The sequence below is a fragment of the Coregonus clupeaformis genome, chromosome 21 (genome assembly GCF_020615455.1).
Source record: "Coregonus clupeaformis isolate EN_2021a chromosome 21, ASM2061545v1, whole genome shotgun sequence".
NCBI lineage: Eukaryota > Metazoa > Chordata > Actinopteri > Salmoniformes > Salmonidae > Coregonus > Coregonus clupeaformis.
In genome coordinates, this window is record NC_059212.1 from 6,436,774 (window position 1) to 6,454,209 (window position 17,436).

At 44.8% G+C, this 17,436-nt stretch overlaps 1 protein-coding gene and 1 long non-coding RNA gene across 5 annotated transcripts in view; one reads left to right on the forward strand and one right to left on the reverse strand.

Annotated features, from left to right (window-relative positions):
- The window catches only part of LOC121539016 (serine/threonine-protein phosphatase 2A 56 kDa regulatory subunit gamma isoform), a 32,391-nt gene extending 21,545 nt beyond the window's left edge, over window positions 1–10,846 (forward strand). The window contains exons 8-14 of one of the 4 annotated variants that reach the window (XM_041847193.2): window positions 5,615–5,668; window positions 6,008–6,178; window positions 6,535–6,662; window positions 7,625–7,726; window positions 8,919–8,991; window positions 9,678–9,797; window positions 10,638–10,846. In XM_041847193.2, coding sequence (XP_041703127.1) covers window positions 5,615–5,668; window positions 6,008–6,178; window positions 6,535–6,662; window positions 7,625–7,726; window positions 8,919–8,991; window positions 9,678–9,797; window positions 10,638–10,775 — 786 coding nt within the window. In that variant the 3' untranslated portion in view covers window positions 10,776–10,846. Of the gene's footprint in view, window positions 1–5,614; window positions 5,669–6,007; window positions 6,179–6,534; window positions 6,663–7,624; window positions 7,727–8,918; window positions 8,992–9,388; window positions 9,430–9,677; window positions 9,798–10,637 lie in introns of all 4 variants that reach the window. The other 3 variants (XM_041847191.1, XM_041847192.1, XM_041847190.2) reach the window with 3 other exon arrangements.
- Window positions 1,997–2,452, reverse strand: LOC123481600. The gene is made up of 2 exons (XR_006657208.1): window positions 2,149–2,452; window positions 1,997–2,070 (listed from the first exon to the last, which is right to left on the reverse strand). It is a non-coding gene; the product is annotated as an uncharacterized LOC123481600 (long non-coding RNA).
- Window positions 10,847–17,436: the final 6,590 nt, after the last annotated feature.

Sequence of the window (17,436 nt, forward strand, 5' to 3'; positions counted from 1 at the left end):
ATTTTTCTGGTTAGTGAACTGAGCCTCAGAACCAGCTGGCCGGTGGGACTCTTCTCTTGTTTCATCTCTTGTCATAGTAGAGCTGTGTGATGGAATGTTTTGGGGTCACTTGTTTTTAGATGGTTGTAAAATTTGATGGCTCTTTTTTTTCTATTCGAATAAGGAGGGGGTATTGGCCCAATTCTGCTCTACGTGCGTTATTTTGAGGTTTTCTTTTCACTTGCAACACAGTTTTGCAAAACTCTGCATGCAGTGTTTCGATTGGATGTTTGTCCCATTTGGTGAATTCAGTATTAGGAAGCGGACCCCATACTCCGCTGCCATATAGAGCAATTGGTTCTATAACTGATTGGAACATTTTGATCCAGATTCTAATTGGAATTGTCTCTTGCTTTGTCTCTCAGCTCATTCACAGCCATGTGTAAGATACCTGTGTTGCTGATATTTAGTCCTAGATACGTGTAATTTTTGGTGTGTTCTAATAGAACTGTGTCCAAACAGCCTGACCTTTTTTGGAATATCATTATATATGTTTTTTTTTAGATTAACGGTCAGAGCCCAGGGGCCTCATGTACAAAGACTTGCGTTGAATTCATACTAAAACATTGCGTACGGACAAAGCCATAAATGTGCGTACGCACCAAAAAAATCTGATGTATGAATCTCTGCGTACGCAGCATTCCACATACATTCTCTTTGTACATCCCAATCAACGCGAAATTGAGCGCACATGCACGAGCACCACACCACACCCTGTCTCCTCCCTCAATTAAATCAATTTAAATATGGTAATTAGTCCAATTTGGCAAAATAAACCTGCAAGAACATGGCTAAAGCAAGCAAGAAACGAAATTTCACTGAAAACGAATTAGAGGTGCTACTATCAGAGGTAGAAACAAGAAAAATATTTTATTTGGAAATCTGTCCTCTGGAATTAATAACAAAAGAAAGAAAAAAGAGTGGGCGAGTTTGTCTGATGCCGTCAACGCGGTGGGATCTGAGAGTCGCACCGTAAATGAACTGAAGAAGAAATGGTCAGACATAAAGGTGGAAGTTAAGCGGAGAACTGCTGCGCACCGACAAAGTGTGGGCAGAACAGGCGGTGGTACAGGGACCGATGAACTTGCACCCTTTGATCAGAGAGTTGCCTCTATTGTAGGAGACACGTTAATCTCTGGAATCGTATCCGCTGATGTAGGAGACTCGGATATACTACAGGACTGCCAGCAAGGTGACTCAGATTTATTTCCTTAACTTTGATATACATAGCCAGCCACCGTTTAATTTTAAAATGCATGCAATATAGCAAAAGGTACACCAGAGATTTCACGTATCCACTGCTTTTATTGCAAATGCGTGTACCCATTAATAAGGAACAGACTCAAATTACTGTTAAGATGTGCCTGTGTTTAATTGGACTTAGGAACCGCAGGAACGTCCACTGGCACGCACTCAGAGTCCGCACCACCTGAGCAGCCAGAGCCCATTCAGTCCAGCGTCTCCCCGTGTCTCTAATGTTCCCCTCAGTGCTGAAGCCCGTCCATCTGGCCGTGTCTTGACGCATGCTGTTCTGGAGTCACAACAACAAATTGTTAGGGCCATTGAAGAAATGAACAGTCACCTTAAAAATGTCACTGACGCACTCACAGAAATAAGCCATTCATTAAAAGAATTGGTCAAAAAAATGAACTTTGTGTCTGAGTACCATTTATATTGTCGCAATTACACGTTGACGGGCCTGAATGGCTTGTTGATTGTGCTGCACATATACTGGTCCTGGGTCAGGGTCATCTGGCGGTGCCCCCCACCTCACCAAGGGGTATGCCATGCCTGTGTGCGACATTGTGCAGCACTCCACAGGCCAGTATGATGCGGCAAACCTTGTCAGGGCGGTATAACAGCATCCCCCGGTCCTGTCAAGGCAGCGCCACCGACATTTCAGCTGCCCAATCGCCCGCTCCACAACTGACCGAGTGCGGGAATGGGCATCATTGTATCTGCGCTCTCGGTCAGTTTGTGGGTTGGTGAGGGGGGTTAACAGCCACGTCTTTAGTGGATAACCACTGTCTCCTGATGGGCAGTAATAATAATTACAGACACAAACATTTTACTTTTAGATAGAACCATACATTTAAATGCATAACTTACCAAGTAGCCACCCATCGCGCACCCTGCCAGCTTGGAGTCTCATCCCAACCATGCTGTTTGTAAGGATATATGAATCATGGGTTGACCCAGGCCACCTTGCCACAATATTTGTTAGGCGCATTTGTGCATCACATATAATCTGCACATTTATTGAATGGAAATGTTTCCGATTCACATATGCAAATTCGTCTTCAGATGGCGCCTTTATAGCAATATGTGTGCAGTCGATCGCTCCGATTACATTAGGAAAACCGGCTATCGCTGCAAATTGCGCTTTGATGTTTGGCTGGTCACCTGCATCGTATGGGAAACGTTATATACCTGGTAGACAAGCGGATGATGCCGTCCCATACAGGTGGCATTGCACGGCTCAAACACGACTGGCTTATTCCTGAGCGGTCTGCCAGTTCTCTTTGGAAAGAACCGGTTGCTAGGAAACCAAGTGTAGTAAGCACCTGTAAAGGAACGGGTAATGCGTGGCTCCTCACTGTCTCTCTTTCCAAATTCGGACCCAACTCAGCGCAGAGCTCCAAGAGTATAGCCCTTGGAAATCTGAAACGGCTGATGAGCCAGTCATCGTCGTGGGCCAGAAAATCACCGTGGTCCCTAAAAACTCGTTCTCTCCGGATTTGTCCATTGAAAATGTCTTCTAATAAAGCCAAAGCTGCCTTTGCTAGACGGGTTGTATCAATTTTCACATCCTTTATATATGTTCTTACTTAATTGCATAATTAATAGAATATTCTAATAAGACTCGTGTGACAATAATATGGCAAATCATTTATCAATTACAAATTATAAGCAATATCTGGCAGGTGCGATAGAACAGTTCGTAGTGTAATGTTTGCCACTTCACTTTATTGCCTCTATGAGTCGCCAACGGACAAACATCACAAAAATGTACGTACGCCAGGCCTGAAGTTTATGTGGAAGAACGCACATTCTTACGTTAATTTCACTGTTAGTACATCTGACCGTGAACGTGAAAGCTGGCGTACGCCGTGTTTTCGTGCGTACGCAAGATTGATACATGAGGCCCCAGGTCTGACAGAACCTGTGCAGATGATCTAGATGCTGATGTAACCCCTCCTTAGTGGGAGACAGTAGCACCAGGTCATCTTCGTACAGCAGACACTTGATTTCAGTGTTGTGTAGGGTGAGACCAGGTGCTGCCGATTCTTCTAATGTTTTTGCCAATTCATTAATGTAGATGTTAAATAGTGTTGGACTTATTGGGCAGCCCTGTTTCACTCTACGTTCCTGAGAGAATAAGTCTGTTTGCTTGTTGCCAATTTTAACCACACATTTTGTTTTTAGTGTACATTGATTTAATAACATCATATGTTTTCCCTCCAATACCACTTTCTATTAGTTTGTAAAAAAAGACCTTTGTGCCAAATTGAATCAAATGCTTTCTTGACGTCTACAAAACACGAGTAGATTTTGCCTTTGTTTTGGTTTACTTGTTTGTCAATTAGTGTGGAGAGTGTAAATGTGGTCTGTTGTACGATCATAAAAATGTTTTTCTGACTTCTGCTTAGGATGTTGTGTTCATCAAGGAAATGATGTAGTCTGCTGTTTATGATACTGCAGAGAATTTCCCCCAAGTTGCTGTTAACGCAAATTCCTCTAATTATTTTGATAGTCTTTGACTGCTGATTCAAGGATTTGTAATTTTTCTTGTATATCTTGTTGTTCTGGGCTCTTTGTTATATTGCTGTAGAGGTTTGCAAAGTGATTTCTCCACATATCCCCATTTTGGATAGCCAATTCCTCATTATGAGGTTTGTTTAATTTATTCCAATTCTCCCAGAAGTGGTTTGATTCTATGGATTCCACAATTACATCCAGCTGATTTCTAATGTGCTGTTCCTTTTTTGTTCTTAGGGTGTGTTTGTATTGCTTCAGTTTTTCCCCATATTGAAGGCGTATATTTTTGTTGTCTGGGTCTCTTTGTTTTTGATTAGATATATATCTCAATGACTTTCTTCGATTTTTTTTCAATCATTATCAAACCATTTTTTATTATCCATTCTTTTTGGTTTGCTCTTATGTTTCTTTAGATTAGCCAAGGAGGCTTTTTTTCAAATATAAAGTTTATGTTCCAAATGGCCAAATGTACATCTTCATTGCTGTAGGAGAATGTTAAGGCTAAAAAGTTGTCCAGGAGAGATTGTATTTTTTTGCAGATTTCTGTACTGTTTGCACTCCATCTATAGGCCTGTTTAGTACCATGTAATTTATTGGGCCCTGATGCTTCATGGTTGGGTTCTGCTCTTCTCAGATTTACTGTGGTCTGAGAGAGGTGTTAGTGGGCTAACTGTGAAGCCTCTGAGAGACTCTGGGTTGAGGTCGGTGATGAAGTAGTCTACAGTACTGCTGCCAAGAGATGAGCTGTAGGTGTACCTACCAAAAGAGTCCCCTCTTAGCTTACCATTGACTATGTACAGACCCAGTGTTCGACAGAGCTTCAGGAGCTGTACTCCATTTTTGTTTTTCACTTTGTCATAGTTGTTTCTGGGGGGGGGTTGTTGCTTCCCGGTAGGTGTTTGTCCCCATGACTGTTAATAGTGTCTAGTGGCTGTTCTAGCATTCAGGTCTCCACAGACCAGTATGTTGCCTTGGGCCTGAAAGTAACTAATCTCCCCCTCTAGAATGGAGAAACTCTCTTCATTGAAGTAGGGGGACTCTGAGGGGGGAATGTATGTGGCACAGAGGAAGATGTTTTTATCTGTTAAGAGCCTCCTTGTTGATTTTTAACCAGAAAAAGTATTATCCTGTTTTGATCAATTCAATTGAATTAGTTAGTTCAGATTTATAGCATATTAGCATTCCTCCTGAGTCTCTGCCCTGTGTGATTCCTTTTAATTTGGTGGATGGTACGATTATCTCCCTATAACCTAGTGGACAGCCAGTGGAAACATCACATCTGCACAATGTTTCCTGTAGTACTACAATATCAACATCATCAATTTATTTAAGGAAGTCTGGGTTTCTGCTCTTTAGCCCAAAAGCAAAGGACTTCAATCCTTGTAAATTGCAACGTGAAAAGATTTCATAACTGTTTTTAATTTTCCTTCAAAATGAGTCTCTCTCTCTCTCTCTCTCTCTCTCTCTCTCTCTCTCTCTCTCTCTCGTCATTTAGCAGACGCTCTTATCCAGAGCGACTTACAGGAGCAATTAGGGTTAAGTGCCTTGCTCAAGGGCACACAGCTAGATCTACTGTGTTTGTTTTGACCCAGCCTAATGCAAAATGACAACTCCCCTCACAAAAGGTCACTGCTTTGTTATGTTGCTGTTATACTGCTAGTATCACGGAGTCCAAAGTATTCCAGTTAATGCAACTTCATAGACTGCCATTATTTGTTAGTGACTATTGTCGTTGTGAATGTCAACACAATTAAGACTGATATGATCAGCCAGGATCACCAGTAATTGTGTCCTGTCGTGTTTTTCTCCTCCCTAGCTGGCATACTGTGTGGTACAGTTTCTAGAGAAGGACAGCACTCTCACTGAACCAGTAAGTCATTACATTTCTCCTCACAAGTAAGGTGTATTGATTACCCCTTCAGTGATGCTGTATTCCGTCGTCTCCGACGGTATTGATATTGCAATGCATATCGACCCGTTGATCAAAACTGATAGGTTACACTTTATAACAACTTTTATGAACATTATAAATGTGTATAAATTGTCTTTGCATGTTAATACATGTTTTTTAATAACATACACTATTTAAAATTTACTTTTTATAAAGTTAAAGTAAATGTTGATGTTTATTCATTAACGTTATTATAAGTGTTACTCACTGATCTATTGGTCAATATCCACTCCACTCCCTGCTCAATATGTCTACCAGGTGGTTATGGCCCTTCTCAAATACTGGCCCAAGACTCACTCCCCCAAAGAGGTGATGTTCCTTAACGAGCTGGAGGAGATTCTGGACGTCATCGAGCCGTCTGAGTTCGTCAAGGTCATGGAGCCATTGTTCAGGCAGCTGGCCAAGTGTGTGTCCAGCCCACACTTCCAGGTGACTGACCCTAGGCCATGGGAACCCTGTTATTGGTGACCTTTGACTTTTAGTCATTACGGTCTTGTGGGAAAGTGAACATTGAGTAGTGAAATGTTTCTAGTTGGTTCCTAGAACTAAGTAGTCCATTGAAACAAAACAAGAACCAGGACGTAATGGCTGTTCCGCCTGGTTCGACCCTGTAGTGGAAACCAACATGAGGGGTTCTAGAGATATGTTGGAGCAGTTATTTCATGGAAGGACGTTTCACCAATCAACTCCTATTACTCCTCTAACTCTATATGAGCTCTCCTGCCGTTGAAAGCAGTGTGAGCTGTCCTGACCGGTGGTGCTGTATGCTTTGGGTCACTGTGCAGGTGGCAGAGAGGGCTCTCTACTACTGGAACAACGAGTACATCATGAGTCTGATCAGCGACAACGCCGCCAAGATCCTGCCCATCATGTTCCCGGCGCTCTACCGCAACTCCAAGACCCACTGGAACAAGTGAGTAGCCCGTCCTCCGTCTGGGCCGTTTTCATTAGGCACCAAAAGGAAGACCACAAACCAAAATGGGGAGGGACTACCTGGTCCAATAAGACATTTTCGCTGTCCTCTGTGTGGCCTAGTAAACGTGACATGATCTGCCCGGTAGGCCACTCACTCCAATTTCTCAGAACATGTAGTGTTTGCCAGACCTGGGTTCAAATACTATTTTTTTTTCTTTATTTTTTTATGTTTTAGCTGCGCTTGATTGACCTTGCCTGGCTTTCGTTATCTTGCCTGGCGCAAAATAACCAGAGCAGTCCCAAAAGCGCACAGACATCTGGCACTCCAGGCAGGTTCAATCAAACAAAATTCCAATAAAACGAATTTCGTCCCAGGTCCCTTGGAGGCATATTTCATTTAGCTGAATTTTAATGATTCAAAGTTCACCACCTTACCCAACTGTTTTATGTGTGAATGAGAATTCTTTAACATTTAAGCTGCTCTGAAAGTGCTAGTTTTGACTGCAGGGAGCTTAACATTAGTTCAGACCTACTTTAGTCATTCACCGGGATCTCATTTAGGTTTGGGCTGGAGGACAGGGCTGTCCTTTTAAACCGGACTGCAGACAAGACTCACTGCTGTCTGTCTGTGTCTCTGTCTGTCTGTGTCTCTGTGTCTGTGTCTCTGTCTCTGTCTGTGTCTCTGTCTGTGTCTCTGTCTGTGTCTCTGTCTGTGTCTCTGTCTGTGTCTCTGTCTGTGTCTCTGTCTGTGTCTCTGTCTCTGTCTGTGTCTCTGTCTGTCTGTGTCTCTGTCTGTCTGTGTCTGTGTCTCTGTCTGTGTCTCTGTCTGTGTCTCTGTCTGTGTCTCTGTCTGTGTCTCTGTCTGTGTCTCTGTCTGTGTCTGTGTCTGTGTCTGTGTCTGTGTCTCTGTCTGTCTGTCTGTCTGTCTGTGTCTCTGTCTCTGTCTGTCTGTGTGTGCAGGACCATCCATGGCCTCATCTACAATGCTCTCAAGCTCTTCATGGAGATGAACCAGAAGCTGTTTGATGACTGCACACAACAGTTCAGAGCAGAGAAAAACAAGTATGTAATATACAATATTCTCATTCAGATTAGCATATCTCAAGTCTTGACTATATATTGTAATGGGAAATAGATTATGATAAAATATGTTAATCCGGATTTGTTAATCTCAAATTTAGACGGTATTGTAATGACTATACATATGAAATATTCTCATTCAGATTTGCATATCTGAAGGACTATACATTGTAATGACTATAATAATGATGCTGGTGATGACTATAGACGGTGGTGATGACTATAGACGGTGGTGATGACTATAGACGGTGGTGATGACTATAGACGGTGGTGATGACTATAGACGGTGGTGATGACTATAGACGGTGGTGATGACTATAGACGGTGGTGATGACTATAGACGGTGGTGATGACTATAGACGGTGGTGATGACTATAGACGGTGGTGGTGGTGGTGATGACTATAGACGGTGGTGGTGGTGGTGATGACTATAGACGGTGGTGATGACTATAGACGGTGGTGGTGGTGGTGATGACTATAGACGGTGGTGGTGGTGGTGATGACTATAGACGGTGGTGGTGGTGGTGATGACTATAGACGGTGGTGGTGGTGGTGATGACTATAGACGGTGGTGGTGGTGGTGATGACTATAGACGGTGGTGGTGGTGGTGATGACTATAGACGGTGGTGGTGATGACTATAGACGGTGGTGGTGATGACTATAGACGGTGGTGGTGGTGGTGATGACTATAGACGGTGGTGGTGGTGGTGATGACTATAGACGGTGGTGGTGGTGGTGATGACTATAGACGGTGGTGGTGGTGGTGATGACTATAGACGGTGGTGGTGGTGGTGAGGACTATAGACGGTGGTGGTGGTGGTGAGGACTATAGACGGTGGTGGTGATGACTATAGACGGTGGTGGTGAGGACTATAGACGGTGGTGGTGAGGACTATAGACGGTGGTGGTGAGGACTATAGACGGTGGTGGTGGTGAGGACTATAGACGGTGGTGGTGAGGACTGTGGTGGTGGTGACTATAGACCGTGGTGGTGACTATAGACGGTGGTGACTATAGACGGTGGTGATGATTTGATGTTGATGACTATAGATGGTGATGGTGATACCTTTAGATGGGGATGGTGATGCCTGTTGGTGGCGATGATGACTGTTGTTGATGACTATAGGTGATGTTGATGACTGTAGATATTTGTTTGTTTGTTTTGTCCTATAGAGAGAAGGCCAAGTCAAAAGACCGGGAAGAGGCCTGGATCAAGATTGAGAACCTTGCCAAATCCAACCCACAGGTGAGTGAGGGACACATCTGAGAGTCACAGCAGTGTGTACATGTGTGCCATCTAGAGAGCTGAAGTTATTCTGTCTTCTTTCTGTCTTCCCTCTGAGGACTGTTTGCTGTGCAGAGCATGACCAGTTTTTTTTTATTCTACCAAATAATTTCTGCATCCACTACATCACCCTTTACTGGTTAAGATCAGGAGATTGATTGGGTGCTGAATGATATGATATATTGGCATAAGATCTCCGTAGCCAACCCTGTACTAAGTCAAATGAAAAGCCAGTTGACTGAATGGTCTTCCTAAACTGCATTCCCAATATATTGCTTCATTTCTGGTCTCAGTAAATGTAAACTAAGGTAGAAGTACCTACTGTGAACTGCATTCCCAATATCTTGTTTTATTCTAGGTAGTGTGCTAAGTTGGATGTTGGAACAGTCCTAGTGTAAGGTAAAACGATCTACTATGATATCTACTCTTAATGACAGTACTAACAATCAGTGAATTAGTCTGTCTGCACTGCATCCTGTTCTACACTCACCAGATCACTAATAGAAGCGATGACTCCAGCATCAGTTTCTAACCGCTCTCTGATTCACACTTCTTTCGAACCCTTCTGTTTATCTAACCTCTCTCTGATTCACCCTTCTTTGCATGCGACTTAAGTCTTTCTCCCATTTGTCTTTGTGTTACGTCAGTCTCTTATGCCTGTTGATTCCACTGGCCTCAATGGTCCAGTAGCAATGAAGTCTGATGGTCCATTAACCTCTGAAGAAGTTCACAGGTTAAAAAAGACTTTAACGGGAGAAGTCACTCAGGTAACTGTCCGTCAGTGCTGATCTAGGATCAGGTCCCCCCCTGCACCTGTCATCCTATTCATCATGATCTACTGTGAGACATGTTGTGAATTTTGGTCCCCAACTGTATCTCCTATAGAGGAGGGATGACGCGTCAGACCACGGATTGAACACTGGAATCTAGTACATTTTAGTTATTGTCTGCTCTCTCTTCTCTCTTCTCTCTTCTCTCTCTATCTCTTCTCTTCGATCTCTTCTATCTCTTCTCTTCTATCTCTTCTCTCTCTCTCTCTCTGTCTCTCTGTCTGTCTCTCTGTCTGTCTCTCTGTCTCTCTGTCTCTCTCTCTGTCTCTCTCTCTGTCTCTCTCTCTGTCTCTCTCTCTGTCTCTCTGTCTCTCTGTCTCTCTCTCTCTCTCTCTCTCTCTCTCTCTCTCTCTCTCTCTCTCTCTCTCTCTCTCTCTCTGTCTCTCTGTCTCTCTGTCTCTCTGTCTCTCTGTCTCTCTGTCTCTCTGTCTCTCTGTCTCTCTGTCTCTCTGTCTCTCTCTCTCTCTCTCTCTCTCTCTCTCTCTCTCTGTGTGTGTGTGTTTAAATGTCCTGGTATCTAACATTTCACCAACTATTTTCTCACCTTCCTGTTTGGTGCATGGCTGCCTTAGTTCATTAGCATGAAGCATGGTGAGCGGTTTTCTGTCCATTGGTGATACTTTCTAAACATCAATTTGTGATGTGAAAAAAGGACTGGTACTTGTGGCAAAAACTTAATTGTACCTTACCCAAGAGAATACTGTAGTTACAAGCTAACCATTTTTATTCCATTGGGCCTAACAGTCTCTAACACTCTCCCCCCTTCCCCTGTTGCAGTTACAACCGAGAGACCAGAGAAAAGACCGGCCTCTAGTGCGGCGTAAGTCGGATCTCCCTCAGGACATCTACACCGCAAAAGCCTTGGAGACCCATCGCCGAGCCGACGGCATGATCACTACCCACGATGGGCTCTAGGTCTGCCTCTCCCTCTCCTCTAGTGCCCTGTCCCCTCCTCTCCCTCTCTTCTAGTGCCCTGTCCCCTCCTCTCTCCCTCTCCTCTAGTGCCCTGTCCCCTCCTCTCTCCCTCTCCTCTAGTGCCCTGTCCCCTCCTCTCCCTCTCCTCTAGTGCCCTGTCCCCTCCTCTCCCTCTCCTCTAGTGCCCTGTCCCCTCCTCTCCCTCTCCTCTAGTGCCCTGTCCCCTCCTCTCCCTCTCCTCTAGTGTCCTGTCCCCTCCTCTCCCTCTCCTCTAGTGTCCTGTCCCCTCCTCTCCCTCTCCTCTAGTGTCCTGTCCCCTCCTCTCTCCCTCTCCTCTAGTGTCCTGTCCCCCTCTCTCTCCCTCTCCTCTAGTGTCCTGTCCCCTCCTCTCCCTCTCCTCTAGTGCCCTGTCCCCTCCTCTCCCTCTCCTCTAGTGTCCTGTCCCCTCCTCTCTCCCTCTCCTCTAGTGTCCTGTCCCCTCCTCTCCCTCTCCTCTAGTGTCCTGTCCCCTCCTCTCCCTCTCCTCTAGTGCCCTGTCCCCTCCTCTCCCTCTCCTCTAGTGCCCTGTCCCCTCCTCTCCCTCTCCTCTAGTGCCCTGTCCCCTCCTCTCCCTCTCCTCTAGTGTCCTGTCCCCTCCTCTCTCCCTCTCCTCTAGTGTCCTGTCCCCTCCTCTCCCTCTCCTCTAGTGCCCTGTCCCCTCCTCTCCCTCTCCTCTAGTGCCCTGTCCCCTCCTCTCTCCCTCTCCTCTAGTGTCCTGTCCCCTCCTCTCCCTCTCCTCTAGTGCCCCGTCCCCTCCTCTCCCTCTCCTCTAGTGCCCCGTCCCCTCCTCTCCCTCTCCTCTAGTGTCCCGTCCCCTCCTCTCCCTCTCCTCTAGTGTCCTGTCCCCTCCTCTCCCTCTCCTCTAGTGCCCTGTCCCCTCCTCTCTCCCTCTCCTCTAGTGCCCTGTCCCCTCCTCTCTCCCTCTCCTCTAGTGTCCTGTCCCCTCCTCTCCCTCTCCTCTAGTACCCTGTCCCCTCCTCTCTCCCTCTCCTCTAGTGTCCTGTCCCCTCCTCTCCCTCTCCTCTAGTGTCCTGTCCCCTCCTCTCTCCCTCTCCTCTAGTGTCCTGTCCCCTCCTCTCCCTCTCCTCTAGTGTCCTGTCCCCTCCTCTCCCTCTCCTCTAGTGTCCTGTCCCCTCCTCTCCCTCTCCTCTAGTGCCCTGTCCCCTCCTCTCTCCCTCTCCTCTAGTGTCCTGTCCCCTCCTCTCCCTCTCCTCTAGTGTCCTGTCCCCTCCTCTCCCTCTCCTCTAGTGCCCTGTCCCCTCCTCTCCCTCTCCTCTAGTGTCCTGTCCCCTCCTCTCCCTCTCCTCTAGTGTCCTGTCCCCTCCTCTCCCTCTCCTCTAGTGTCCTGTCCCCTCCTCTCCCTCTCCTCTAGTGCCCTGTCCCCTCCTCTCCCTCTCCTCTAGTGTCCTGTCCCCTCCTCTCCCTCTCCTCTAGTGCCCAGTCCCCTAGGGGAGCTCTCTCTTCTCTCTCCTCTCACTCTCGTGTCCAGTAGCCTAGGGGAGTCCCTTCGCCCCTCCACATCCCACCTCCACCCTCCCTCGGATTTCTGCTTTCTCAGGTGTTTCTTTTTGGGTGGGGTGGGGCCACAACTTTCTTTTTAGTCTTGCCGACTATTTTTTTTTTAGTTGAATCTTGCATAAAACAGTATCGGCTCATCCCTTCCGGCTCTTAATGTACGAATGAAAAATGGGGAAGTTCCGTTACACTTGCTACATGACACGATCCTATGTTCCCCCATTGGGCGCAGTTGGTAGAATGCACAACTAACGTAGAGGGCAGAAACTGGATGAGAAGGCTCCTTTCCTCTTCTGTCAAAGAACAGAGACTGTTGGATGGAGGGGGAGGGCTGTTGGGTGGAGGGGGAGGGCTGTTGGGTGGAGGGGGAGGGCTGTTGGGTGGAGGGGGAGGGCTGTTGGATGGAGGGGGAGGGCTGTTGGCTCGACTTTCCGGACGTTTTGTTTCTTAGTTATTTTTTTATTTCATTTAATCCCAGGGACATCTGCCAGTGCCAAGACCGTTTGTGTTCTTTCTGTGTCCATGTTTTTCTCTGTGTGAGAGAAACCAGGATAACTATCTAGGTAGACAGCCTGCGTCGTTTGCCTTTGTTTTCTTTGGCCTCAGATGATTCAATTAAGCTTTTGTTGTTTTTATAAGTTGAAGAGCAGCAGGACTGATCCATCTGTTCTGACGAAGACTAGGATGGGGGGGAGGTTCTCTGTGGACACTGGACGCTTTACACTCTACAGTTAGTGCCATGCACATTGTTTTCTTTGGACTTATTTCCCTTATCACATTCAACTGTTGAAGTCCGTTGGCAGTATGCGAGCCAGAACAGTGAAATATTGACAGTTCAAACAATGGTACTTATTTCATACAGAGAAACACATCAGGTGGTCGTTAGTCTGCACCCAGTTTGTCATATTCATAAGCCATTTTAGACCATGTCAGTATGTCCCCAGTTCTCACTGCTATTTGGGAAGCTTCATTTAACTCTCCATGACCAGCCAGGAAGGGTTTGGTTTGACACAGAGTCCATCAAGACACCTGTAGCCACACACTGTAACGCTGCATTATGCAGAACATTCCAAAACGCTCCAACTGAAATGACGACATGACACCTTACCTGAGGGTATCAGTTTGAGGAAGGCGAACTGCAGAATTACTCATCTCGATCACATAATAAGTTGTTATTTGGGATGCAGGGTGATCTTGTAGATCAGTGATTCTGCACAGCCAGACTGTAATGAAGTCCATCTCAAACGCACATCTTGTCCTCAGATGCAGGCTTTTCAGGAGCCTGGCTTGCAGCCCTGTAGCTGCTTGCTAGTCGAGCGTTGTCCTCCATTCGTTCCAGAAGTACCCATGATATCACATGCCCTGTCCCTCTTGTACCCCCCCTAAGCGTTCTCACGTTTCCCCATGTTGGTTTTTACCAGTACCCTCCTACCCAGAGGTGCTTTGCTGTGGCGCTGAGAGGACTCTTACTTGTCTTGTGTGAAGTAAGGAACAGAAAGATCTTAACTTCGGTAAGACATCAGAGAGCCGTTTATCGTGTGGAGGAATATTACATTATTATTATTGGCCTCGATGAGAATGGCAACACTGTTTGGATGTCAAAAACATTTAATGTGACAGTTGAATGAGCATATGTGTCCATTGCTCATAATATACTGATTCACAGGCACATTCACATAGAGAAAGTAGAGACTGAGCAGTAAGAGGGCGAGAAAGAGGTGATTTCACACCTGACTCCCTCTTTGGATGAAATCTGTAACCGTTAAGAATAAGTCTATTGTACTACCTAAAAAGCACTTCCTGAAAACTTGAAAGATGTGACGTGTTTGTGTATCTTCAATGAAGCTTTCTTCAGTATCCTGTTGAGTCTATATGTACAGTCCGTTCTGCCTTCTCAAGTCAGGAACTGTCCATTCCTGGATTGGACAATGAAAGGGCTCATAAGTAAGCATTTCACTGTAAGAATATTCAAAGATAAATACACAACGCAGAGAACTAAAGATCAATGGAACTAGTTGTTTTTCTGTCATGGGGAACTGAAGATTAATGGGTCAGGGACACAGGTTGTTTTTCAGTTTAGAATCTGTGTAGGGGTTCCAGTCCGGGACTCATAGCTATGTGTGGCAAGTTCTCATTGGTCCAAATTATCTATACGTTGAAGCTGAAACGGGATACTTTGTATTTTGGACATTGGCCCAATTTTACTGCAATGAATTCTAATTGATCAACCACAGGCTAGGCTTGGGTCTAAACTACATCCTGTCTCTTTGTTCTGTGGAGAAACAATGAGAACGGGGAAGAATTAACATCTACCATCCACTTTCCAGCATAACAACTAAGGATTTGTTCACTTTGAATAAATATATTTTTCTCCCCCTGATTTGCTTTGGGGTCTGTGTTGTTGAAGAATAAAATAAATTGCTAACAACTGTTAGTGCACACCTGTTGTTTACGAAGCATGTGACGAATACAATTTGATTTGATTGCCTCCTTGTAAATGTTAGTCTTTCTCTGGTACCATTGTTTGAACTTGCAAATCTAGCATGCGTATCCAATCTGTAATGTATTTTCTGTTGTCTAGTCCCAGGCAACTGGTAGCCTGGATGCTGGTGTTAGCATTGTAGTTGCCAATGGAAATGGCCAATGCTGAAAGACCGACATCCAGGCTTGGCTTGGTAACTGCATTATTAATACTTTCTTAAATGCAAAAAGGTGTTCATTTAACTACCATTTTAAACATGTATCTTTTTTTCCTGGACGAATGGCACTCGCCAAAACAATTTTTGATCCTAAAAAAACATATTTTATATAACAGTATCGTTTGGAAAGATGTTTGATCAGTTTTCTTTTTATTTGTGTTCAAACTGTCATGGTTTGTTTTCTTGAACACACACACACAGATAAATGACTTGTATGACAAGTTAGACACAAAAAAATGTTTTGGTGACTGTTTTTCTGAATTCTTGGCTTGGCCGCTGCAGGTTTTTAGTTGAACATGTACTTTCCAAAGTAGAATAACTTAACAAGTGTCCTTTTTGTATGTGATCTGTACTATGTGGCTTCATTTAATATTGTACATATGAATTACTTTGTTTTATGTAGTGTTATCTAGATTAATTTAGTACAAAATTGTCCTCTGTACAGAATAAAACATCAATAGCAATGACAAGAAGTCAACGTGGCACATACCTTCTTCTCCTCTTTCCCCTGTAACTTTCTGCTTTATTAAAAATAACACGTCTAATATTTTTATCTGTTTTTAACTCTAAGGTTCCAAATGTCTCTGACCAGATTTCAGTCCATAGCCTTTGTGTGCTTTTATCACAGTCTCAAGTGGTGTACATCTATCATAGAATGAATAAAGATAATATTTGAAATATATTTTCAACCATACATCAATTCTGGAGTCATTTTACTTCACGGAAGTCTCAAAACGTAGACAGTTATACATTTTGACACTTTAAAAGCGTATATGGTTGACCTGAGGGAAAATGGTTATGGCTAAAAAGGATTTCTTACTGTACATACAGTGCCTTCGGAAAGTGTTCAGACCCCTTTTACTTTTTCCACAGTTACGTTATAGCCTCATTCTAAAATGGATTGAATTACATAAAAAAAAAAAAAGGTTCTCAGCAATCTACACACACTACCCCATAATGACAAAGTGAAAACAGGTTACATTTTTTGGAAGAAAAAAAAACATACCTTATTTACTTAAGTATTCAGACCCTTTGCTATGAGATGCGAAATTGAGCTCGGGTGCATCCTGTTTCCATTGAGCATCCTTGAGATGTTTCTACAACCTTTATTGGAGTCCACCTGTGGTAAATTCAATTGATTGGACATGATTTGGAAAGGCACACACCTGTCTATATAAGGTCCCACAGTTGACAGCGCATGTCAGAGCAAAAACCAAGCCGTGAGTTTGAAGCAATTGTCCGTAGAGCTCCGAGACAGGATTGTGTCGTAGGCACAGATTTGGGGAAGGGTACCAAAACAATTCTGCAGCATTGAAGGTCCCCAAGAACACAGTGGCATCCATTATTCTTAAATGGAAGAAGTTTGGAACCAGCAAGACTTCCTAGAGCTGGCCGCCTGGCCAAACTGAGCAATCGGGGAAGAAGGGCCTTGGTCAGGGAGGTGACCAAGAACCTGATGGTCACTCTGACAGAGCTCTAGAGTTCCTCTGTGGAGATGGGAGAACCTTCCAGAAGGACAACCATCTCTGCAGCACTCCACCAATCAGGCCTTTATGGTAGAGTGGCCAGACGGAAGCCACTCCTCAGTAAAAGGCACAAATTGAACTCTTTTGTCTGAATGCCAAGCATCATGTCTGGAGGAGACCTGGCACCATCCCTACAGTGAAGCATAGTGGTGGCAGCATCTTGCTGTGGGGATGTTTTTCAGCAGCAGTGACTGGGAGACTAGTCAGGATCGAGGGAAAGATGAACGGAGCAAAGTAGAGAGATCCTTGATGAAAACCTGCTCCAGAGCGCTCAGGACCTCAGACTGGGGTGAAGGTTCACCTTCCAACAGGACAACGACCCTAAGCACACAGCCAAGACAACACAGTAGTGGCTTCGGTACAAGTCTGAGGTCCTGAGCAGGTAGTCATTAAGGATCTCTCTGTACTTTGCTCCGTTCATCTTTGCCTCAATCCTGACTAGTCTTCCAGTCCCTACCGCTGAAAAACATCCCCACAGCATGATGCTTTCCACATTTTGTTACGTTACAGCCTTATTTGAAAATTGATGAAATAGGTTTTTTTCCATCAATCTACACACACTACTCCATAATGACAAAGCAAAAACTGGTTTTTAGAAATTTTGCAAATGTATTACAAATGACATTTAAGTAAGTATTCAGACCATTTACTCAGTACTTTGAAGCACCTTTAGCAGCGATTACAGCCTTGAGTCATCTTGGGTATGACGCTACGAGCTCGGCATTTGGGGAGTTTCTCCCTTCTCTGCAGATCCTCTCAAGTTCCGTCAGGTTGGATGGGGAGCGTCGCTGCACAGCTATTTTCAGGTCTCTCCAGAGATTTTTAGGTCCAGGCTCTGGCTGGGCCACTCAAGGACATTCAGAGACTTGTCCCGAAGCCACT